The 25,404-nt window shown below is 49.9% G+C and overlaps 1 protein-coding gene across 3 annotated transcripts in view; it reads right to left on the reverse strand.

The window, feature by feature from the left end:
* The window catches only part of ZC3H18 (zinc finger CCCH-type containing 18), a 1,042,429-nt gene that overhangs the window by 717,074 nt on the left and 299,951 nt on the right, over nt 1–25,404 (reverse strand). For all 3 annotated transcript variants that reach the window (XM_069636029.1, XM_069636019.1, XM_069636037.1), the window contains exon 5: nt 11,458–11,550. In XM_069636029.1, coding sequence (XP_069492130.1) covers nt 11,458–11,550 — 93 coding nt within the window. The remainder of the gene's footprint in view (nt 1–11,457; nt 11,551–25,404) is intronic.

Below are 25,404 nucleotides of genomic sequence, written 5' to 3' on the forward strand. Positions count from 1 at the left end.
ACCAGTATCAGTTTCGTTTCTGATCTGTCTTTCGTAGTAATAACCAATCACTGGTCTCTGCGTCATACTGACCACAGCCAATGACTGCCCTCTACCTAAGCACCGCCTCTGGCAGCCATCTTCAGATTTGGAAGCACGTGAAGTGGCAGTATGACCAAGTGAAGAGCCGCAGAGGGGTAGGCGGGAGGGTTCGCATGTGAATCCATGCCAGACCCATGCTGGAGAACAACAGTTACAGGTAAGTAACTTGTTCCTTCTCCAGCATGGGGTCTGGCATGGATTCACATGCTCATGAATAAAGAATACATAGCAGTACACACATGCACAACCACGGGAGGTGGCAAAGGCTCAACATTAAGCATTGCATCAAACTCAACATTAAGCATCTTACCTCCTCACCAGGCTCACCTCAGGCGAACAGGTTGCGCAGCACTGCTTGGCCGACCCTGGACTCCTCCCTGGAATCCCGATCGACGCAGTAGAACTTCGTGAAGGTGTGCGTCGACCTCCACGTAGCAGCCCTGCATATGTCCAGCAGGGGCACACCAGAAAGGAACGCCGTAGTAGCTGCGATCGCTCTGGTGGGCCGTCTCGGTGTCCGCTTTAATGGCCTGAAGGGAATCGTCCACCGTTTTCCCAAACAGGTTGTTCCCATCGAAGGGCATGTCCAGGACTCTGGTCTGAACGTCTTGACGGAAGTCCGTAGCCTTGAGCCATCCACGCCGCCTAAGGCAAATGCCGTTGCCCAACTGGCGGAACCCAGTGTCGGCGATGTCCGTCGCAACGGTAATGGCGTGGTCCGAAGCCACCTCACCTTCCTGCAGGATCTCCAGGGCCTCTGCCCTCTTGTCGTCCGGCAAGAAGTCCAGCAGGGGAGCCAGTTTGTACCAGAGCTCCCTGTCGTATCGGGCCACGATAGCCAAGGCGTTGGCAGCTTTAATCGTCGTCGCTGCAGACGAGATGACTCTGAGTCCCATAGCGTCCAATTTCTTTCCCTCGCCGTCCGGTGGGGAAGTCGATGTGGAGGCCGCACCCCCCCCCCGCGCTTTTTTCCTGGCCGCCGCGCAGAGACGACGGAGTCCGGCTTAGGCTGCGCCCGGAGGCACAGGGGGGCTGTGTCCGGGACCCGGTACTTTTTCTCGTACCGGTCTCTTCTAGCTGGCGTCGTGGACGGGTTCTTGAGGAGGGTGAGGCCCTCATCCCAAATGTCGTCCAATAGAGGCACCGCGAGGACCGTCTTCCTCTTGGCCTCGCGCCGCTGATAAAGGAAACCTTCCTTCTTCTTCTCCTCAGGGCAGAGTTGGAAAAGCTCGGATGCCCTGGCGATCATTGAGTGGAACGATCCAATCTCGTCGGGCGGAGAAGCCCTGGTGGGAGGCGACGACGGTACATCCTCGCCGTCCGTACCCGTCGCTGCCGTGTCAGTCCCCGTATCATCCCCTCGGGTGGACGGGGAGGAGGGCTGGAAGGGGCGCGACGGCTGAAAAGGAGGTGGAGGGTGGATCCTTCTTTTCTTGGTAGGGGGAACACCAGAAGGTCCCGGTTCTGGGTCCCCCGACGGGAGAGGTTCCGTCGGTAACGGTAGTCTCGTCCTTATCTCAGAGCATAAGGACTGTATAGCCAACAAAATGGCCGCCGAGTTGTCTCGCGGCGCTGGCAGAGGGGAATCCGACGGGCGATCAGGGGCCCCGTCGGTACCCTCGACGATGTCGTCGTCACCTGCGTCGGGATCCATCCCGACGGGCCGGTCTTCTTCCACGCCGAGGCCGTGGCTTAAGACCTCGACCAGCTCCTCCTCCGAGGTTGAGGCCGAATCTACGACGACGCCCTGCCCCCCCTTTTTCTTCCCCACGGGGGATTTCACGGGGGTCCTATCAATGGGCACAAAAGAGGACTCCCTCCGAGGTGGCAGGGAGACTCTGAGCCCCGAGGTCGCCGCCACTGGTGTAGCCTCCACAGGCTGAGCCAGGGCCGCCGCGACAGTTTCGATAGAGGGCTTGGCCGGATGGATTAAGGCCTTCACCACCTTAGGTGCGCTCACCGCCTTATCCTTGAGGGGGGGGGACACTGCCTCGCTCCCCCTCCGCCTTCGAGCTCGACCGGGGCCTCTCCAGGAGCTTCGCCGGGTACTCGGCCTTCCTCTTACCCGACCCAGAGCGTTGGCTCGTGGTTGATTGGGCCGGGGAGGGTGCGCCCTGCCTGGCGCCCGTATAGCCCGACCGTTCGGCGCTCCCGGTGCCAGCGGACTCGCGGTGCTTGGCCTTATGTTGGACCCCCGTCGCCGGGGCGTCCTCAAAGGTCTTAGAAGACCGCTCGGATTTCTTCCTCTTCTTCTCGCCGGACGGGCTCTTCCCTTCTAGCCAGTTGGCGAGACGTTGATGGCGGTCCTTCATGGTCCGCTCCGACATGTTGCCGCAAAAACGCACAGTTCTTCTCCACGTGCGTCTTGTCCTCATGTAGGCAGTAAAGACAAAAAGAGTGTTCGTCCTCCTTGAAGACGTTCTGCAGCTGGCATCCAGGGCAGACCCTGAACAGCTTTCCGGGCGTCGAGCTTCCCTTCTCCTGGGCCATGGCCGGGCCTGAGAAACTTCTGGAGTCCTCCAAAAGCGTAGCTCGACGAAATCTTCACCCTTGAGGGGCGCAGACGAATCCGAAACGGGTCCCCGTTGATCGGATGGAGAGTCGGTGGAGCTTGAGGCTCTTTTGACCGAAAAAACGAAGTTTTTGAGAAAAAACGTGAACAAATAGCACTAACGCTCGAGAGCAATAGCACGAGGATCCCAACACATGAACGTGCGGTAAAAATCTGAAGATGGCTGCCAGAGGCGGTGCTTAGGTAGAGGGCAGTCATTGGCTGTGGTCAGTATGACGCAGAGACCAGTGATTGGTTATTACTACGAAAGACAGATCAGAAACGAAACTGATACTGGTTTTTTCTTTACCGAGGATTCCCAGCCTGACGACGGGGAATATTCATGAGCATGTGAATCCATGCCAGACCCCATGCTGGAGAAAGATGCAGACCACCTTTTTCTGCAGTTGGGGTTTGAAAGACTTCAAGGCCCAGAATACTGCTCTTGACTCCAGAGCATTGATGTGGAGATGTTTTTCCTCGGGTAACCATAGACCCCTGCGTGGCTCTCTCCTGTATGGGTTCACCGTTCCAGGGATGCATTCAGTGGGAACAGGGAATTGATGTGGAGACAGACAAGGTTGCTCCTAGACCGGATGCCATTGGGCATCTAGAAAATCCTGCAGAGTCCTCATCTGGAACCTGCAGTTCGGGATTAACAGGATGCAAGATTACATCATTCCCAGGAGGGATTTTAGTGAGCAGACTGATGCGATCTAGAGACTAGACAGATGCCGAAGTTTGTTCAGCATTGTTTTCACACACTCCTCTGAAGGCGTGGCAAGAGACACGAGTGTTGAGGCACAAGCATAGGAACTGAGTTCCGAGTAGGATGCAACCATGACTTTTCAAAGTTGACCGAGAACCATAGGGATGCGAGACACTGGATGGTATCTATGGTGTGCAGCGACGCTAGTGGACGATATGGGTGCGCACCAACCAGTCATCCAGATATGGGTAAACGTGGCTGCCTGAACGACAGGTGGGCCGCAACCAGAGCCAAGCATTTTGTGAATCCACTTTGTTCTGACTTTACGCTAAATGGCAAACATTTGAACTGTAAACGTGGCTGCCTGAACGACAGGTGGGCCGCAACCAGAGCCAAGCATTTTGTGAATCCACTTTGTTCTGACTTTACGCTAAATGGCAAACATTTGAACTGGTAGTGTCTTCCTAGGACATGAAACTGAAGGAAGCGCCAGTGGCCCTGGTGGATGGGGCTCTTAAAGTAAGCAACCTCTAGGTCTAGAGGAGAGGAAATATCCTTCTTCCAGTTGGTCCATGGTGAGTTAAGGTATGTACTTGAGGAACTTTTGACTTTCCCATGGTCTGGTATTGGCCTCCATCCGCCTGACTTCTTCCTTACCCGAAAGTATCTGGAGTATACTCGGTGCAGCGGATGCTTGGTGGCACAGGTTCGATCAGCATTTATTCTGAGAGGGGCTAAACTTCTTTGAGCACCAAGGACTAATGTTTCTGCTTTTGGGGTCAGGAGGAATGGAGGGACGTTTCACAATGAACGCAAGGGTATGGCACTGTTGAATGATGGACAGTACACATTTGTCAGTGATGTTCTTACACTGTTCAACAAAGTCAGCTAGCCATCGCCCCATAGGGGTGCAGAAGCAGGGGGTCAGGACCATGGCATGGTCAGGGTTGCTTTGGTACCAGACTTCTGGAGGAGGATCAACGTTGTCGCTGGTTTCCTATGTAAGGCTGATATCTACCCTTATATCCCTCTAGTGCAGTGCCAGTCTGGGATATTTGTGGAAGGTAGGAGGATCTTTACTCCCTCAAAGAATCTCATTTTACCTGAACAAAAGGACTGGTGGTGCTGTTGTAGAGTGCCCTTGAGGACGTGCCATCTCAGCGTCAGCCTTGATGGACTGTAGGATTTCATCAACCTTCTTTCGAAAGAGGTTGGTGCCATCAAAGGGCATGTCGATCACCTTTGATTTAACTTCTGGTCTCACTTTTAACCATCCTTGGCGTCACAGCACTGCTTTATTACCCATTTGGCGGAACACAGTATCCGCTATTTCTACAGCGATAGAAATGGCATGGTAGGAAAAAGTTACTTACCTTAACTGTTGTTCTCCAGCATGGGTCTGGCATGGATTCACATGCTCATGAATATTCCCAGTCGTCAGGCTGGGGATCCTTAGTAAAGAAAAAAATCAGTATCAGTTTCGTTTCTGAACTGTCTTTCTCCCAACAACCAATCACTGGCCTCAGGGTCATACTGCCCCCAGCCAATGACTGCCCACTACCTAAGCCCCTCCTCTGGCAGCCATCTGCAGATTTGGTAGCACATAAAGTGGCAGTAAGACCAAGAGAAGAGCCGCAAAGGGGTAGGCGGGAGGGTTAACATGTGAATCCATGCCAGACCCATGCTGGAGAACAAAAGTCACAGGTAAGTAACTTGTTCCTTCTCCAGCATGGGGTCTTGCATGGATTCACATGCTCATGAATAAATACATAGCAGTACACACATGCACAACCACGGGAGGTGGCAAGGCTCAACATTAAGCATCCCTTACCTCCTCACCAGGCTCACCTTCAAGGGAACAAGGTTGCACAGCACTGCTTGGCCGACTCTGGACTCCTCCCTGGAATCCCGGTCGAATCTCGTGAAGGTGTGCGTTGACTTCCACGGAGCAGCCCTGCAGATGTCCAGCAGGGGCACACCAGACAGGAACGCCGTAGTAGCAGCGATAGCTCTGGTCGAATGGGCTCTTGGACGGCCAGACAACGGTCGGTTTACCAACCAGTGACAATGGGTGATGCAGCCGGAGAGACGCCTGGAAATGGAAGCCTTGGAGAGGACCGTCCCTTGGTTCACAGGGCCAAAGTTCACAAACAGCTGTGATGTGTTGCGAAAACTCTGTGTGCGGTCCATGTAGAACTTCAGTGCTCTAGCCACATCAAGCAAGTGCCGAGTCCCATCAGCCGGTGACTAAGGTGTCTGAAAGAAAACAGGTAACGCCAAGGGCTTGTTTAGATGAAAGTCCGACGGCACCTTGGGCATGAAGGAGGGGTGCGTCCGCAGCACCACCCATGTCAAGTACGGATGTTTACAGGAGAGGGCCTGGATCTCTCCCACTTGTCATGCAGAGGTGATGGCCACACGAAACGCTGCCTTCCACGATAAGAATTTCAGTGGCGCCTAATACATAGGCTCGAACGGAAGACACATGAGCCTAATCAGCACCACGTTGAGATCCCACGCCGGGGCCGGAGTCTTCACCAGCGGGAACGAGCGGAAAAGTCCTTTCATGAACTCCTTGACCAGGCGGTGCGACCACAGCGATGACCGCCCGGGAGTTCTGGTGTAGCGGGAGATAGCCGCAAGATGAATCTTGATGGAAGCGTGTGCTAGTCCTGCTTTGGCCAGCGACAGCAAGTACGGCAGTACCTGAGGGGCTGTAACACATAGGGTTTATCTTCTGTGCACGGCACCAGACGGTGAACCTCTTCCACTCCCACTTATGTCCGTAGCACTTCAGTGTAGACGGAGACCTGGCCTTGGCAAGTACCTCCTTGCAGTCCGCCGGGATCTCATCCTCCGAACTCTAGTGCTGCAGGAGTCAGGCCTGCAAGTTCATCAACCCTGGGTCGTGATGCAGAATCACGCCTCCTCTGCCGAGAAGATCTGTGGCCGCCGCAAGCTTGACTGGAGGGGACGCTGACATGTCCAGAAGGTCCGGGTACCATTTCTGTCTCGGCCACACCGGTGCAACAAGGATCCTCCTGCACCGGGACAGTCTGAGTTGATTGAGGAGTCACAGAAGCAACGGCAACGGGGGGGGGGGCGCATAGAGAAACAGGCCGTCCCAGGGGAAGGAGAACTCGTCCTCCATACTCCCCGGCTGGGGAAACCTGCTGGCGAACCTCCGGCACTTGGTGTTCGTCGCCGTCGCAAACAGTTCGATGTGGGGATTGCCCCATCGTCATAACAAAAGATCCACTTGATCCTGCCGAAGCTCCCACTCGTGGCACGAGCGCACTCCCTGCTCAGGGAGTCGGTAAACATGTTCTTCACTCCCGCCAGGTGAAACGGGACGAGGAATATCCCCTGGGCCACGGCCAACTGCCCCAAGTCCTGCGCCTCTCTGGAGAGTTCTGGGGATCTGGTGCCCCCCCTGCTTCCGGATGTAGAACATTGTGGTGGTATTGTCCGTGAAGACCTGTACCACCTTGCCCTTGAGGGATGGAAGGAACGACTTGAGGGCCCAAAACACTGCCCGTAGCTCCAGGATGTTGATATGCAACAACTTCTCCTCCGGCAGCCACAGGCCTCTTGCGTGGAGATCTCCGATGTGAGCACCCCATCCTTCCAGGGAGGTGTCTGTCATGACTGTCTCCTGATGGCAAGGGGTCTGGAAGTCCGTGAGCGCCGCCAGATGTGCGCGGACACCCCACCACCGTATCGCTCGATAGATAGTCTCTTCGAGAGGGATCGTGTCCTCAAAGCTTCCCGATGCCTGGATCCAACGGGCGTTGAGGTACTCTTGCAGTGGCCGCATCCACAGCCTGCACAGTCGAACAAGGTATTTTGATGTTTGTTTTACACTTGTGTTCTTTGATTATAGAGTTTCAGATAACTCCATAGGCATCATCTTTTCATGTGCGTTACACAGCAACCTCAGTGTAGTGACACAGGGATGTCTTTTAGATTTCACAAAGGTTTAAATACCTTCTCTGGGATAAACTACTGTTTCCAAGAGAATGTAAAGTGAAATTGACTTTACTAGTCTTTCCAAATTCCTAGACCCAGGACACACCATCTTACAATGGATTGCTGGAGGGGTTACATAGAATCCCCTGTGTCTAAATACTCATGTAGCAGTTATTTGCTACCCTTTCCTATTGAAAAGGCTGGTGGCAGTCGTTTTACAACGAACTACCATGATTTTTCCCGACCGCAATTACCGGTAGCTAAAAATCATGGGAGCCATGTTTTTTCAAGATGGCGCCTTAAGCCCCTTTGTTTAAACAGGTCCCTGTCTTTTTTCGCCGTTTTTTTGGAAAAGTCCTTCTAGTGTTAGTCTCTGCACGCCAAACCAGGTTTGATCCCATTGTATGCCTTTGGCGGGCTTCAGGACTGAAGACTGCCTCTGGCATCCGAGTGTCTGGGGTGGGCAGGAAGTGAGGGAGGTGCCCGAATCTGCCTGTGCTTAGTCTCCTACTATACTTGCACTGTCTAACAAGTATATGTGATCTATTCTATTTACCTTATGCCTTTTTGCTCACTTCTAAGTAACTGAACTGCCATTTGGCTCCTATTTCAGGGTAGCTCAACTGTCTCAAAATCTTAGTTTTGTATTGAAGTGTATTGTTATATAATATTAAGTTGCCTCCTTCTAGTGAAAGGTTTTCTTAATGATTGTGTAATACATTAATAAGTGTTTTACCAAGAAACCTCGAGTACAAGTGTCTACTTGAACCACTGTGATTGAAGGTCCTCTGTGTAATGACTTGTACTGCTCACATTCCCTCTTGAGATAAGCTTGGCGGCTCAGCTCGCTACCAAAAACTGTGTGGTACAGACTTATACCAAAGGTTTGTTTGGCTTACACCTGTAGTCCTAATTGTGTGTGGTGGTCCCAGAGGGTACTGCATGCAATCCCGTGTTCCTGGGCCTCAGTCGTGGGGACAAGGACGTCTGGAGGACTCTTGCATTGCAACGGGACGATCAGCGAAAGAAAAGGATCAACTTCTATTAAGTGGCACTTCACGGTTTCAGCTCCTTGCGCCTTAGCAAATAGCACCACTGTGGACTCTTGAGATGGACTTTCCTTGCATCTGGGGTCCAGCACTCTGTTGAGGTGGCTCAGGCTCGGTCAGTCCTGCTTCCTGGGAGTCCAAAGGATCTTCCTGGAGATCTGGGCCAACTTAAAAGCAACGCACACAATCTGGTGTTCCTCTCCCTGGCTCCCTGGTTCCAGCAGCAACTGCAGTGGAAATACAAGCAGCTTCGAGAGGATGTACAGACCAGCTTACTGTGGAGTTCATTGGTCCCACCAACTCAAGGGGAGAAGTCGTCCTTGCAGGGCTTCTCTAGTCGAGACAAATTTGGAGCTTCAGCACAGCAGCAGGGCATCACCGGGCAAACCAAAGGTCCTGGAGTTGCAGCAGGCGTCTCTTCCAAGTAGTTCTTCGGATTCCTTCGTCCAGTGGTCGACTCTGCCTTCCGAGCCAAAAAGCCTTGCCTTTTATGCAGGTATCTCCCATTAATTCCAGCCTAGCTGCCAATCAAACGGCAGGGTGGCTGTCCTTGCCGTACAGCCAGCCGGCCAATCACCTTTGGGTGCATTCCTGTAAACAAGGGGATTAAGCACAGGGAGTTTCGGGCCCCTCCCTCACTTCCTGCCCCCACAAGACATACTGGTGCCAGAGGCGGGCTTCACTCGTGAATCCCGCCAAGGACAAAATGAACAAAGGGACCAAACCTGGTTTGGCGCGCAGAGTAAATCTCAAGGACCTTTCCACAAAGAAAGAGTGAAAAAAGAAGACGAACAGGGACATTTTTACAAAAATGGCACCCTTGGGTGCTTTACTGCAGCTGCGAATGCAGGCCGCGGTAAAAGCACACCACGGTAGCTAAAAGTAAACCACTGCCACGAGCCATTCATTAAGGAAAAGGTAACAAAAATGTTACATGAGAAACTAGACAAAGGGGATGCTAAGTACCTCCCTCCCCCACCCCCCAGCTCCCTAATGTAAGTTAGTGTGGGCTGGGTCCAGAAAGTTACAATGTAAGTAAAGTCAATTTCACTTCACTGCTCTTGGAAACAGTAGTTTGTGCCTTGCATAGTTGCTAGGCTAAATCACTTGAGCCTCTAACTGAACCACACTGAAAAGTTCGAGAAGGTAGACGGATACAACTCACAGCAATTCGGGAGTTAAGATTACTGCTTGAACCAGTTCAAACACACTTACTCAGTGGGCCCACAAGGAGGTCTTCGAAGCGATACAGTTAGCGGAAAAAGGTAACTGACATATCGGGCAAAGTGCTTGCTATTTATACGGTCGATGGCGTAAACCTCGAGAGGGGACGGAGGTCTTCGAGGGACAGAGTCGACTACGCACCGAGCCATCTACCACCAAAAAAGAATAATTCAGAAGCAGCAGACGCTGGAAGGAGACATAAAATGAAGAATACGTGGGAGGACACAATCCATTCAAAATAATGTTTCTTTCTATAAGGGGTTTACTTTTAACTCACTGGAGTACTGGAGCAGTTTTTGTTAGACTAAAGATGTGCAGTAGACAAATGCCTCACAATGCCGTGTGCCCTTTGGCAAGGAGGTCAATTTGAACTGTTGGTCGGCAGGATCTATGCTTCCAAAGTGTACAGTTTGATATCGGCAAATATACCTTTACCTTTTCCAAATGGAGTTATAGAAATGGGGAATGATTATTTACATTTCACGTTTCAGCAGCTCAGCAGATATTGGGCACCAATATTTCTAGCTAATTCTGTCTGGATTTCACACCTGGACTAAAAGCTTGAAGAATTACAAAAGTGCAGCATTGGCAGAGCCAACATTTTGTCTTTGTATGGCACTATGCATTTGGTATTACCAGGTATTTTCATATTTTAAGAAGCAAAGCATGTAGCAGGTATTTGCATGATTTACTTGGTACTCCAATCACACCGGTGTCCGGTCAAAGGTTCAACACCAAAATGATCGAATGACCAAAGGGTCGAGGTAATAGGACCAAAAACCAAAGGGTCGAATATTTTTTTTAATTATTTTTTTTTTTTGGTTTTCGTATTGTGAAATAAAGTGGTTTTTGCACCAAAAATGGCGGTTTGGGAGGACCCTCCCAGAAAAAAATAAAACAAAAATAAAAAAAAATAATCGACCCTTTGGTTTTTGGTCCTTTTGATTCGACCCTTTGGTCATTCGATCATTTGCATTCGAACATTTGACCTAGAACCAATCACACCATGCATTGCCAAATCAACAGATACTCACATCATGCTAGGTGGTCCCCATTAAATACCAAATGCTCACATCAGATGACCTCTCTGACCGTAAAACGGCATGTGCAGGCAGTAACACCAGCTGCCAAATAGTGCCATAAAATACCCAGGCACTCACCTTGTATACTAGGTGCTCTCATTCAATGCCAGATACTAGAGTCTGGCGTCGGGGAGGGCAGATCACAAGTTAAACAATCAGCTCAGATATGAGGCCAGCATATATTTCAAGTTCTTATCCGTTCAAGATGACTCACTGCTTTATCCTTACGATTGAGTACCTCAGCAAATTGCTTAATAACTTATTACAATGCTTACAAATTGGTGATCTGCATTTGTTCATCTTTCATAAGTTAAAGTAGTAGACCTTTGGAAGATGAAAGACAATGCTGCCCAGATTCATACCTTCTTCAAGCAAGTTGCTCACAAACCTAAGCAGTAAACACATTAATTAATTGTGCTATCTCGCCTGGATCCATCTCTAAGTGGCAGTCGCATTCTTTTTCCTTCACTGGTGTCCAGATTTCTTCAAGCCACTTTGCAAAGTGCTGCCATATGGTTTTTCCTGTACCTACATAAACATGCCTGCAGATAATGCACAAAGACCAAACAAGTGCTCGCTGACTGGTTTCTGGATACAAAAAGGCTTAGATTAATACATGAATTTGCAGTAGCTTTAAAATGTTATATCAAAAATAATAGACTTTAATGTACACCGATACATATGCAGCTCCACTTGCTTGTATGCAAACTATCTTACTTACGCATAAGTCAGTCGTTTGTCACCAGCACAATTGATTTTACAGTTCCAAGCAGATTTTATTAAGTGCTTTACCTCTTTTGCATGCCTGAGCCCTCGCTCCCAGGCGCTCTCAGCCTGGGGTTCAGGAGGTGGGACTGGAAGAAGCTCTTCAGCAGCTGGTGTCCCCTGTCAGATAAAATGTGAAAGATAGTTATTCTTTTTTTTTTATAGTCCCAACACTACTGCTCATCTCAATAGGACAAGTTGATTAGACATTTGAAACCTACACCCGAATACTTAAAATATAATTCAAAGCAGCAATAAGGCTTCAAATAGTTTATATTTATTCATTAATCTTCAGTTTTAAGCATGTGTATTGGAACCCAGCTACCATATCATTACCAGTTCACGCTACACGACCATTGCCAGATTGCAGGATAGACTCGGAGCACAGCATCACTATTGAGTAGATTTCTCTTAGGTTTTACTGTTAAGATAGACAAATATTACGTACCTAGTAATGGTTAGGGAGATTTATCATCATTGTGCTTCATTACCTCTCCTAGTGAGACCTCCAGCACTTTTTGCTGGAATTCTGGACCTTTTTAATTTAATCCTGAAAGAGTTGAACCTTTTTCTACTCACTCTTGTGGGCTCTGTCTTTTGGAACTCTATACTTTGTAATCTACCTGTACTATGGAGTCCGTCTACTCCATAGCTCTTAAAAGCATCTGTGTTTTACTACTGCAGCACACAGCTCCTTATGGGTATAGTGTTGCTGGGGACCCCTTGGGCCATCCTTTAAGATTATTTTTCTATATCCTTAAGTAACTACAGTTACTAAGGATTTAGTGTCTCTCCAACAACTCTATAGCCTGAGAGATTGGCATACACCATCTTCAGTGGAGTGCCCAAGGGATACTTAATATCCCCCTTCTCTCTGCTCCAGTGACTTTTTAGTCACAAAGACAATCAACTAGTACTGGCTGTTGGCAGTGGACGTTTTTTACCAACTGTTGTGTATTTTTTAAGTTCAAACTTTTTTATTTTCACAACAGCAAATAACAAAATATGGCAGTAATCTTTAAAGCAAACTCCTTGTCAACCAACGTCAAAACATATTAATCAGTTCATCATTAACTACCACTAAATATCTTGTATAAGAAAAAGAATAGAGGTGCATAAAGGAGAGAAAAGAAGAAGAAAGGAAAAAGAAAGAAAGCCAAAGACCGCAAATCACAAAAGCAACAATTCATGCAGCAGATACAATATCACAAAACATTGTATAAAACCATAAGTAATGACACATGACAGTAATATACAAAGCCAGGGATACATCAATCCCGAATAAAAGTTCAAGTTCATCCATTGACATCAAGAAAACAGCTCCAAATGTCCTTACATTTTTCAATGTTGTGTATTTTTTTTTTATACCACAGGCTATGTCCATAGCCTCGGTAGTGGACCATAGGGGCACCAAAGTACCAACTTGGGGCTTCCCTTCTTTTTTCGCCATTACTAGCATGGGCGTTAGCCCTTCTACCATTCTGAGAGGGGGCGGGGGTCTGTGTGTGTTTGCCTTTGGTGGGAACCGGTAGGTATCCCCGCCTAGGCTCCAGAGAGTCTGGACAAGTGGGTGAGGAGTCTTCCACCCCCTGTCCTTTGTCTGCCAGAGTGCCTGAATGGGACCGGCTTCCACAAGGGGGGTCTGGCTATCCGGATTAGACAGCCAAACGCCCATTTCTGCAAAATGCTACGAGAGATTGCAGAGGAATGTGTGCTGGAACTGTATAAAAGGTGAGGCTTCTGGAGTTTAAAGCAAGTCGACCACTGGAAACGCAAGTAACCGAAGACAACGAACAGAGACGCCTACAAACCCTTTGCAAGACCGTGAAGCGACCACTGCTGTACTGACCCCGTTTACTATGCAACAGAGGAGCTCCGAAGAGGACGGCTCCTTCCTTTTGGCTGATGGGAACAACCAGTCCCAAGACAAACTTTGCAACAAGCCACCTCCAGAGGTCCTAGGAGCTTCCAGCGATGCGGAACCCCAATACCAGGACACCTATTTCCCATTTCGAGTGCATCGTTGTGGAAAGGCTGAATCCGTCCAAATCTGTGCTGAGCCTGAAATGACCCTCCAGAGATCCAACCCAACTCGCCCAGATGACCTCACCAGAGTGTGGGATTGCAGGAAGCAAAGAATAATGACCGGGAGATCTGTGTCCTTTGTTGGTGCTGCTGGAAAGGCACATAAACCATAGAGTGAACCAAGAAGTTGCTGAAAATCATTCTACAAGTCCTCTCTCGAGGCTGCTGCTTAGAGACACCGTCCATTGTCCTGCCTTTCATCACCAGACCAAAGAATCCGGAGGTCGGGTCCAAAGCTGCCACATCGCAGAGGAGCCAACACGAACACTTCTTCAAACTAAAAGGTACTATGTGGAAAAAGGTATTGCTTACCCGATTCCATGAAGTTGCTCCAGAGCGTTGGAGTGCGCGGAGGTGTCCAGGGCAACACCCTCTTACCTAAGCTGCTGCTTGTGTCCCCTCGAGTCAGTTTTTAGGTATACTTTGTTAGTTGCTAACTTACTGCTTCAATAATATTACACACTGGAAGAAATCCACAGGAACTCTTCATTATTCGCGGTTTGCCAAGACTTCAAGCCATCTCTGAACTGCTTTCAGCTAGGGGTGCGTTTTTCAAACTTTAAAGACTTGCCAGGCTAAGACAGTCTCTAGAACCTTGAACTAAGCTCATGTTGCACTAACCACTTATTTTCCTCCCCTTAAGTGACCTTTCTATATGTTTGCAGAGTAAATGCATTACCGTATGACCCTGTTGAAAACTGCCTGAGTGCGCAGTTACTGATAACCTCGTCTTTTCCCTTTCTAACGTTGCTACAATTGTAACCACGAACAAACAAAAGTGAAAGTGCCCTTTGAAGTGTATTACCTAGTATTCTTAAGTGTTCCATCATAAACTATTTAACATGATTCAGGTGTAAATGTAATAAATATATATCTTTTATATAAATATATGTGTACGTGCTTCTTTGCTGTGCCTGTCTAAGATTCAGAGTACTTACCTAGAGATCACATCTTCCTCTTAGGATCAGCCTGACTGCTCTGCCACACGATCAAGGTCCTGAGCTAGTACAGACTGATACTAAGAGTTTGGGATCTACAAACCACTAGGATAGCTTACTAAAGTCTTACTGCCAGTAGGACTTTAAACTCCCCCAAAAGTAATCCTCTTTCTATGGCTTGTCCCTTCTTAGAACCACATGCTTTGCATAGATGGCCATCTAGTGATTGGGGCAGAGCATCACCTATTTTTATTTTCGAATCGGAAGGGGGCTCTAAAAAGGAGCATTCCTGTCACACTATTCCCTAGTCTACATGTACAGGTACCCATGCTCCCTCATGTGTTGACATCCTCAATTTGTTTTTCTGACCTCCCGTTTTTTAATATGGATACACGTAAGGCAGTATTGTAGCATGGTACCTTTGCTCCCAATCTGCTGCATGTGATTCCAAGCAGATACAAGACACAGAAATAGGATTACTGGGTAAGTAATGCTCATCTTCTCAGGTTTGTGATTCTGCATAGTTTCACATGCTTTGTATAGATTAGAAAGTAGTTGCTGATTAAGGCAGGGTAATCTGAAAGAACAGTTGCATATAAATGTTTTAAAGCTGCTTGCTCCACTTCTCAATCTGTTCTTGCTCGAGTGCCTACACAATGGAGCTGTGTGAAGGTGTGCACAAGCTCCAAATTTCTGCTTTACAAATGCCCCTAGTGATGCATTAGCAACGTGAGCGTTATTCCTGTACTATGTGTACAGTGCGCTTTGGCGGGGGGAGGGGGCTTTTCTTTGTGTGTAACAGTTGTATACATCTTAGGATTCATCAGGCAATTGTTGACTGTTTCATGCTCTCCCCTTTTCATGTTGCCACAGAAATAAAAAAACCGATGCATCTCCAAGTTTTTTGGTTCTACTAAGGTAATACATGACCACTCTATGGACATCAAGAGTACGTGGTGATAGGATATGATATTTTATTTGTATCGCGCTCATACACAAGTGTTTCAGAGCGCAACTATTAAGCAGAATCCTGTACAGTGCCCTTAGGGACCACTACACACAATTAAGACTACAAGTGGCAATACAAGTTCACCTTTGGTACAAGCCTGTATGTACTACACTGTTAGAGTGGTAGCAGTAGCGGAGCAGCCAGACTTATCACAAGAGTAAATGATCAGTAGTAGAGATTACACAAAGGACCACAATTACTGTGACTCAAGAAAACACTGACTCAAGGTTTCAGGTAAAAAATATAAGTACATTTATTTTAAACCATCTGTTCACAAAACACTTCACTTCTAGAAATTCAAAACCACACGTAAAATACACTACACAACCAATTCCACTTGTTTCAGCAAATTCAAGGTAAATACATTAGGATTTGACAGACTGATCTTGTGATACTAGCCTGTACCCACGAATAGAAATGCTCACGAAGTTAACACTCTTGGTACTTTAGAATTTCAAACAAGGGAAAAGTGGATAAAATCACAGACAATACTTTTGTCAAGGCAAGGAAATCGGAGGACTCGTTCAAAGATACAGTTTGTGATGCCAAGAGTACTTCCATATTATCAGATGGAAGGAAAAGTTATGAGGGAAGGAAGGAGGAACAATCTTCAAGGAGGAATAGGGTTCACCTCGATTCCGGATGGTCAGAGGGAGAGAACGACCAAATGTGCACAGTACCTTATTCCGTTGACGAAAAGCACGCCACGGCAGTTGTTCCTGGTAGTTCCTGCAGACTCACGGTTCCTGCGGCTTCAGTCGTGGGGACAAGAAGGACGTCTGGAGCAATCTGCACTACCCAGGGTTGAGGCCAGCAGCAGCGAAAATGAATGAATAAAAGGTGCGCTCCTTTAAATCAGGAGAGGCCTCTTCTGATGGCTCTCCGGACCACTACTGCACAGCAGTGATTTTGACCCAGGAGAGGATTATCTGACTGAAGAAAGGGTGAGCTGGTTGATCCCACCAGGCTCAAGGGATGAAGACTCCAGACTGGATCTTCTCTTGTCGTTGAAGGGTAGATAGCTCAGTACTGCAGCAGTGATTCACTGGGAATCGGGGTTGCAGCTGCCATCTTCTTCTCTGCTTCTCTTTTCGGTTCTTTGCAGTTTCAGCGGCGGCTTTGCCTTCTAGCCCAAGAGTCCTGCCTTTTATGCCAACATTCCCCATTCACACAGCCTGGCTGTCAATCACTAAGCATGGGGGTTGTCCAGCCCGGACAACCACCTCAGCCAATCAATACAAAGTGCGACTTGGGTCTCCAAGGAGACCCTGTGCAGGGGGTGACTACACCCCTACCTCACATTCAGCCCACCTAGACACCCAGACGCTAAAGGAGGGTTTCTGGTCAGAAGCCCGCCAAAGGTCCGTGAACAAAGGAGGCAAACCTGGTTTGCCGCGCAAAGAAAGACCCAAGAAGCATGTTAACAAAAAGAAATGGCGATTAAACCCAACCGGAGCCGAAATAAAAAGTATTTGGGCAAGCGGGTTTAACGTTTGAGGCTACTAAAATAGCCTAAAACATTACCACATTATGTAATATAATCGCGGTAGGAAAATTAGGGTAGATACCACCAGCCAAGTCCTAATGTTAAGGGAGAGAAACAATGTTCCAAGAGGCACAGATAAAAAGGGCCAACAATTAACCCTCTCCAATACTCCATATAAGATGGGGTGTACTGGATCCGTGGTAAAAGTGACTATGTAAAGCTAATGGCAACTTTACCCTTTTCTGGGGGGCAGTAGTCAGCCCCAGAAAAGGGAGTCAGTGGGAATTCTAAGAGACAACCCTGTGTCACTGCATTGAAGGTGCTGTGTAACACACAAAGAGTGAGTGGTGTATTCCAGAGTCCACAATCACAAAAACAGTTGAAATACACATGGCAAAACACAGGTAAGAGTGGGGGAAAAGCTCACACTCTTACCAGGTGCAAAAAATAGACTCCAGAAATCCAGCAAAGCTGCTGAGGCACTCACTAAGGGAAATTAGTCATAGAATGAGAATTCTCCCTAACAGCGACGAGGCAAGGGAGGGTAACAAGGGGGGACAAAAACGATTTTACTAGGCCCAGTGACATCGAGAACGCGCAAGTGCAGGGGGAGAGGGAGCAAGGGAGAAATGGAAAGTGCAGAGCAAGGGATAACAACTGGTAGTGCAGCCAGCAAGGTGGCAAGTGCAGGTTTAGAGCGGAGACAAGGGGTGTCTGATGAGTGCAGGTAAGAGGACTGTAGGGTTACAGATAGAGACCCAAGTGCAAAGGTTGCCAGGAGGCAGTGCCATTGTGTGGCTGGGTGGGCAGGGACCTGGGTCCAAAATCAGAGGGTAACCAGGTGCACGGTGCCGAAGCAGACAGATCATGAGAGGAAGAGCGAAGGCAGAAGCAAAGAGGAAGGTTTTGAGGTGCTTCCGGAACCAGAGATGGTTCTCCTCAAGCTTCAGAGTGGCAGGGAGGCTGTTTCAGAGGGAGGCACAAGCCGAGGAAAGATCTACCCCCAACTCGTTGCTTGGAGAAGCGACCGACCCTGAGGGAGTTGGAGGTGGTGGAGCGAAGAGCGAGTGGGAAGGGAAGGTATTTACAGAGGGGGAATTCAAGATATTTTGGACCCAGGCCCCAGAAAGCCTTGTGGACAATACAAAGGGTCTTACATTTAATCCTTGTGGCCACTGAGTGCCAATGAAGAGATTTCAGGGCAGGAGAGATACGATCCCAGTGTTTGAGGCCAAGGACAAGTCTCGCAGTCCTGTTCTGGATGAGTTGCAGAGGGCGGCGAGAAGAAGCAGGCAGATTTAGAAAAAGGCTATTGCAGTAGTCCAGCCTGGAGAGAACCAGAGCTCTAGAGACAGTAAGCTTCTGGGGGAATGAGAGGAAAGGAAGAATACCTCTTAGGAGGTGCAGTAGGTACTTTGACTTCTTAGCGACATCAGAGATGTGAGGAGAAAAGGAGAGTGGAGTCGAAGATAACCCCGAGGTTATTAGCCTCACAGGTGTGAGCAGGAAGAGGTCTAAGGGAGGCCGGCCAGAGTGACAGGAAAGGAGGGTGCAGGTGTGCCAATGACAAGAATCTGTCTTGCTGGCATTAAGGCAGAGATCATTGGCGGCACACCACTCCTGGATAGCAGGCAGTCGGAGATGAGAGAAGGAGAAGAGGTGCCAGAGGGATGCCTGAAAACGAGCGGACTGTCATCCGCATAGCACTGAAAGTTGGGGCAGAACGCGGCAATGTGGTGGGCAAGGGGTGCCAGGTATTGGTTGAAAAGCCGGGGAGAGAGGTTAGACCCCTGGGGAACACCACAGGTAGAGAGTGAGATAGAGGAGAGGAAGGACCCAAACTGGACCTCGATCGGAGAGGAAAGAGGTCAGCAAGGAAGGGGCCTGATCGGTGATGCCCATATTATCACAGAGACAAGTGGAGCAGGGTAGCATGGTTGACCGTGTCAATGGCAGAAGAGAGATCGAGTAAGAGGAGGACAGAGGGGATGTTAGAGTAAAGGTTGGAGAGCAGGTCTTCACGGATGTTCAGAAGAGCAGTTTCTGTGCTTCTGGCAGCTCTAAAGCCAGACTGATGGTCATGGAGACAACCAACAGAATCGGTGTGAAGATTAAGCTGGGAGATTGCCAGCTTTTCCAGGAGTTTGCCCAGGAAAAGAGTGATGGAGATCGGGCGATAGTTAGCCAGGCATGAAGGTCGACTGTGGGTTTCTTGAGAAAAGGGTGCACAAGAGTACTTCAGAGGGGACAGTAGGCTCCAGCGGCGAAGGGGAGGCTGAAGAAGTCGGCCAGAGCAGGAGCAAGGAGGCCAATGTTGTACCTGATGGTTTAAGACAAACGGGAAGAACCTGTATTGACAAGACTTTCATAGATCAGACTTGTCTAGAAACTTCATCAGGGGAGAACAGAGTAAAGGAAGAGAAAGAGGAAGAGGAAGGGGGGGGCGGCTGCAGGAGGGCCAGAGTTAGCAGATCGAGAAGGGGGAAGAGGAAGAGAGGACGAGAGGGTGGACAGGATGTCCTGGTTTTCTTTAGATAAAATGAGCGGCAAGGGTGTTGCAAAGGCTTGGGAGGCTACCAGAGAGGTAGAGAGTGCAGCAGGGTTGGCCAGCTCCTTGCAGATTTTAAGAGTTCTGCCGAGTTGTTAGATGCCGCAGAGACGCAAGCTTGGATGCGGGCGCTCCTCCTTTGGACAAGGAGCCGGTATTGTCTTTGGAGCAGGCGGCAGGCCAGTTTGTCAGGGAATGTACAGGAAGTATGCCATTTCCTCTCAGCCTCCCTACACTCGCGTTTAAGGGTAGCTAGGTCGGGGTCGTACAAAGAGTTGCACTTGGCTACGGGCTTCAAGCAGGTCCTCATGACAGGGGAAAGAACATCCAGAGTATCAGAGATAGAAGAGAAGAGCAAGGAAAGGGCTGTGTCAGGGTGAGAGTCAGCCGGAGGAGAGAACGTGGCGGTGAAAGCCTCAACTGCCACACGCTCCATGGGTCGGATAACCGAGAAGGTAGGTGGCAGTATTGAGTTGGCTTGGCCAGAGGGAGAGATGGGAGGAAATGAAGAGTGATCATTCCAGGAGAGAGTTGTGGTCAGACAGATGGAAAGGGGAAGGGGAAGGTCAGAGGCTATCAAAACATCCATTGTGTGCCCTGTAGAGTGAGTCGGGCCAGAGGCGAGAATAGAAAGATAATCGCAGAGATCACGAAAGAGTCCAGAGAAGGAGCAGGGAGCACCCAGATGGATATTGAGGTCACCAAGAAGGAGTAGTTGAGTGGCCGAGGGCAGGAGGAAGGAAGAAGGAGGAGAGGTCCGCCCACTCAGAGAGGAAGGAGGTGATCTGACCAGATGGCCGAAAGATAGCCATGGCAAGGGAATGGCCCTGCAGATGTACAGCAGGGGCACACCAGACAGGCATGCCGTAGTAGAAGCGATCGCTCTGGTTGAATGGGCTCTCGGACGGCCGGGCAACGGTCGGTTTTCCAACCAGTGACAGTGCATGATGCAGCCAGAGAGCCATCTGTAAATGGAAGCCTTCGAGAGGGCCTTCCCTTGGTTCACAGATCCAAAGTTCACAAACAGCTGTGATATCCTCCGAACACTCTTTGTGCGGTCCAGTTAGAACTTCAGCGCTCTAGCCAAATCCAGCGAGTGCAAAGTCCTCTCAGCCGGCGACGGGAAGAAAACAGGTAACACCAAGGGCTCGTTGAGATGGAAGTCCGACAGCACCTTGGGCATGAAGGAGGGGTGCATCCTCAGCACTACCCTTGTCTCTTGGAATGTCAGGTATGGAGGTTTACAGGAGAGGGCCTGGATCTCTCCCACTCGTTATGCAGAGGTGATGGCCACAAGAAACTCTGTCTTCCACGATAGGAACTTCAGCGGTGCCGAAGGCAAGGGCTCGAATGGGGGACCCATGAGTCTGGTCAGCACCACATTGAGCTCCCACGCTGGGGCCAGAGCCTTCACCGGCGGGGACGAGCGGGAACAGTCCTTTCATGAGCTCCTTCACCAGGCGATGAGACCACAGACGACCGCCCCGGAGTGCTGGTGTAGAAGGAGATCGCAACCAGATGGATTTTGATGGAGGCGTGAGCCAGCCCCGCCTTGGCCAACGACAGCAAGTACGGCAGCACTTGAGGGGCCGTAATCTGCAGAGGGTTGATCTTCTGTGCACGGCACCAGACAGAGAACCTCTTCCATGTGTCCATAGAACTTAAGAGTCGAGGACGCCATGGCCTTTGCAAGCACCTCCTTGCAGTCCGCCAGGATATCGTACCCTCCGAACTCTAGTGCTGCAGGAGCCAGGCCTGCAGGCTCAGCGATCCCGGGTCGTGATGTAGGATGGCGCCTCCTTCCCTGGCGAGAATATCTGCGTCCGTCGGCAGTTTGACTGGAGGGGACGCGGACATGTCCAGAAGGTCCGGGAACCAGATCTGCCTCTGCCACGCCGTTCCGACGAGGATCATCCTGCACCCAGACCATCTGAGTTGACTGATGAGTTGCAACGGTAGGAACACAGAGGAACAGGCCGTCCCAGGGGAAGGAGAATCCATCCACCATGCTCCCCAGCTGGAGAAACCTGCTGGCAAACCTCTGGCACTTGGCGTTCGTCGCTGTCGCGAATAGATCGATCTGGGGATTGCCCCATCGTCGGAATAAGAGATCCACTTGATCAGCCAAAGCTCCCACTCGTGGCAAGAGCACAGCTCCCTGCTGAGTGAGTCGGCAATGGTGTTCTTTATGCCTGCCAGATGGAAGGGTACCAGGAAAATCCCCTGGGCCATGGTTAAGTGCCACAGATCCTGTGCTACCTTGGATAGGGCTGGGGATCTGGTGCCCCCCTGCTTCCGGATGTAAAACATTGTGGTGGTGTTGTCGGTGAAGACCCTCAGCACCTTGCCCTTGAGGGACGGGAGGAAAGACCTGAAGGCCCAGAACACGGCTCAGAGGGGTCTGGCATGGATTCACATGCTCATGAATACAAGAATACATAGCAGTACACACATGCACAACCACAGGAGGTGGCAAGGCTCAACATTAAGCATTTCAACATTAAGCATCTCTTACCTCCTCACCAGGCTCACCTTCAAACGAACAGGTTGCGCAGAACTGCCTTGCCGACTCTGGACTCATCCCTGGAATCCCGGTCGACGCAGTAGAATCTCGTGAAGGTGTGTTTCGACCTCCACGTAGCGGCCCTGCAGGTGTCCAGCAGGGACAGGAACGCCGTGGTAGCAGCAATCGCTCTGGTTGAATGGGCTCTCGGACGGCTGGGCAACAGTCAGTTTGCCAACCGGTGATGGTGCATGATGCAGCCGGAGAGCCATCTGGAAATGGAAGCCTTCGAGAGGGCCTTCCCTTGGTTCACAGGGCCAAAGTTCACAAAAAGCTGTGATGTCTTCCGAAAACTCTTTGTGCGGTCCACGTAGAACTTCAGCGCTCTAGCCACATCCAGCGAGCGCAAAGTCCTCTCAGCCGGCGACGAAGGGAAGAAAACAGGTAACACCAAGGGCTCGTTGAGATGGAAGTTCGACGGCACTTTGGGCATGAAAGAGGGGTGCGTCCTCAGCACTACCCTCGTCTCGTGGAAAGTCAGGTACAGAGGTTTACAGGAGAGGACCTGGATCTCTCCCACTCGTCATGCGGAGGTGATGGCCACAGGAAATGCTGTCTTCCACGATAGAAACTTCAGCGGTGCCGACTGTAGGGGCTCAAATGGGGGACCCATGAGCCTGGTCAGCACCACGTTGAGCTCCGGGCCTGAGCCTTCACCGACGGGAACGAGCCGAACAGTCCTTTCATGAACTCCTTCACCAGGCGGTGAGACCACAGCGACGACCACCCAGGAGTTCTGGTGTAGCGGGAGATAGCCGCCAAATGGATTTTGATGGAGGCATGAGCCAGCCCCGCCTTGGCCAGCGACAGTAAGTATGGCAGCACTTGAGGAGCTGTAATCCGCAGAGGGTTAATCTTCTGTGCACGGCACCAGACAGAAAACCTCTTCCATTTGTGTCCATAGCACTTGAGTGTCAAGGACGCCATGGCCTTTGCAAGCACCTCCTTGCAGTCCGCCGGGATATCGTACCCTCCAAACTCTAGTGCTGCAGGAGCCAGGCTTGCAGGTTCAGCGATCCTGGGTCGTGATGGAGGATGGCACCTCATTCCCTGGCGAGAAGATCTGCGTCCAGCGGTTGTTTGACCGGGGTGGGATGCTGACATGTCCATAAGGTCCGGGAACCAGATCTGCCCCGGCCACGCCGGTGCGACGAGGATCCTCCTGCACCGGGACCGTCTGAGTTGACTAATGAGTCGCAGCAGCAACGGCAACGGCGGGAACACATACAGGAACAGGCTGTCCCAGGGGAATGAGAAGGCATCGCCCATGCTCCCCGGCTGGTGAAACCTGCTGGCGAACCTCTGGCACTTGGTCGCCATCGCGAATAGGTAAATCTGGGGATTGCCCCACCGTCGGAATAGGAGATCCACTTGATCCCGCCGAAGCTCCCACTTGTGGCACGAGCGCAGCTCCCTGCTAGTGAGTCGGCAATGGTGTTCTTTATTCCTGCCAGATGGAAGGGTACCAGGAACATCCATTGGGCAAACGCCCAGTGCCACAGATCCTGTGCTTCCTTGGATAGGGCTGGAGATCTGGTGCCCCCCCGCTTCCTGATGTAGAACATCGTGGTGGTGTTGTCGGTGAAGACCCTTACCACCTTGCCCTTGAGGGACCGTCGGAGCGTTGAAATTCTGCGGTTTGACGTGTAAACCTAATTTAGGGGTAGAGCCCTTGTTTGTTTTGATGCCCAGTTGCAAAACCCTACTGCAGATGCAGGGAAGGCTGTTGATCTGAACGATCAGAGGAATCCGCCAACATTTTCGACGGCCCTGCTGGCGCTTTCACCTTTTTTGACGTACCCGTCAAAATAGGTGGAGGGTTTGTGTGTTTAGTGTAATGCGTTATTTGTACGTTCCTGTTGCCGTGTGCTGTCCCTCAAGCGAGACTAGTGTCAGGCCTTGAAGGGTCGGGGACAGGCATGGCAGACCTAGAAGTGTCCGCCTCAAGGTCTATCACATCCGCAACGGATGTTTGGTCATCGGAGGTGCCGTCACTTTCGGCGGGTGTGGCGGTGGGGAGGAAGAGGGTTCCGCCCGCGACATATCATATGCGGCCCATCGCTTTACACAGCGCACCTTAGGGGTCTTCGGCCAAAGGAATTTGCAAGCCGCATACCGTCGAGATCTAAGGGGAGACGGGAGTTGCACGTCCTGTGCTCATCCTTGCACGGGTATCTGACCCTAGACTTAGGACAGAACCTAAAGGGAGTCCTTTCCATAGAGAAAGGAAAAGATGACCAGGGGGAAGAGGAAAGACATAACGAAAAAATGGCAACCCCGACCCCACTCTCCCTACTGTGAAGGCCGGCCAGAGGGCCCGGCCACGTGGATGCTTCAGCTGCCGGATCTTAGGTGCCGAAATCCACCGCCGTAGACAAATCCCCCGCAGTCTTTGTCGAAGTTGTACCTGCCGGCGAAATGACTTAACGGGGAATAACCGACAAGTCGGTTTAAGATAAAGAATTTCTCTTATGTAAGAGCTCCGCTATAGGGAGACCAGTTATCTGGGCAGAAAAAACAATCTGAGGGACCTCGGCGTGTGAGGGATTTTGAGTACACTACACTTCACGATAGGGACAGTGTTACAGACACGCCTATGCCGACGTCCCCTTTCGGTCCCTGAAAGACACGATGCAATACTCCGCAGTTACCACTGGATGTCGGACCATATGCACAGCATGTGATTCTAAGCAGATTAACAAGGATCAGAAATATTGGTTAGGGGAGTTTTCCTAAAGTCCTAATTGGAGGTAAGACTTTAGTAAGCTATCCCAGTGGTTTGTAGATCCCCCTCCAACTCTTAATATCATTCCGTACTACTCAGAGACCTTGGTAGAGTGGCAGAGCAGTCAGGCTCATCTTAAGAGGAAGATGTGAGCTGTAGGTAAGTACACTGAACCTAGCAAGTAATGCGCATCAAAGATATACATTTACACAAGATTCACTGTTAAATACTTTGCATAATAAACCAACATAGGTATACTTTTCTATACTTTCAAAAGGCCACTTCTTACATGGCATTTGATGAATGCATACAATTGTTATAGCAGTTTGACAGTCTACCATACTATCAGTAATAACGTGCATCAATAAAGTAATACAGTAATTGCATTTAGTCAGCATACGCAGAGTACTTTTTGGGTAGAAAAACAGCTGGTTAGTGTTGTCCTTATAGAGCTTCAGGTTCTGGAGGCACAGCAAGTCTTTCAAAGTCCAACACGCAACTGTCAGGATTCCATGGTACATTTCCAGATTTCCAAAGACACATTACATTAGAAAACATTAATTAAGGAGATTCATATAAATATTCATTTTAGGTTTCTACAATTACATATTTTAGTAGGA

Source organism: Ambystoma mexicanum, chromosome 1q (assembly GCF_040938575.1).
Source record: "Ambystoma mexicanum isolate Mex_15411 chromosome 1q, UKY_AmexF1_1, whole genome shotgun sequence".
In the NCBI taxonomy this organism is placed as follows: domain Eukaryota; kingdom Metazoa; phylum Chordata; class Amphibia; order Caudata; family Ambystomatidae; genus Ambystoma; species Ambystoma mexicanum.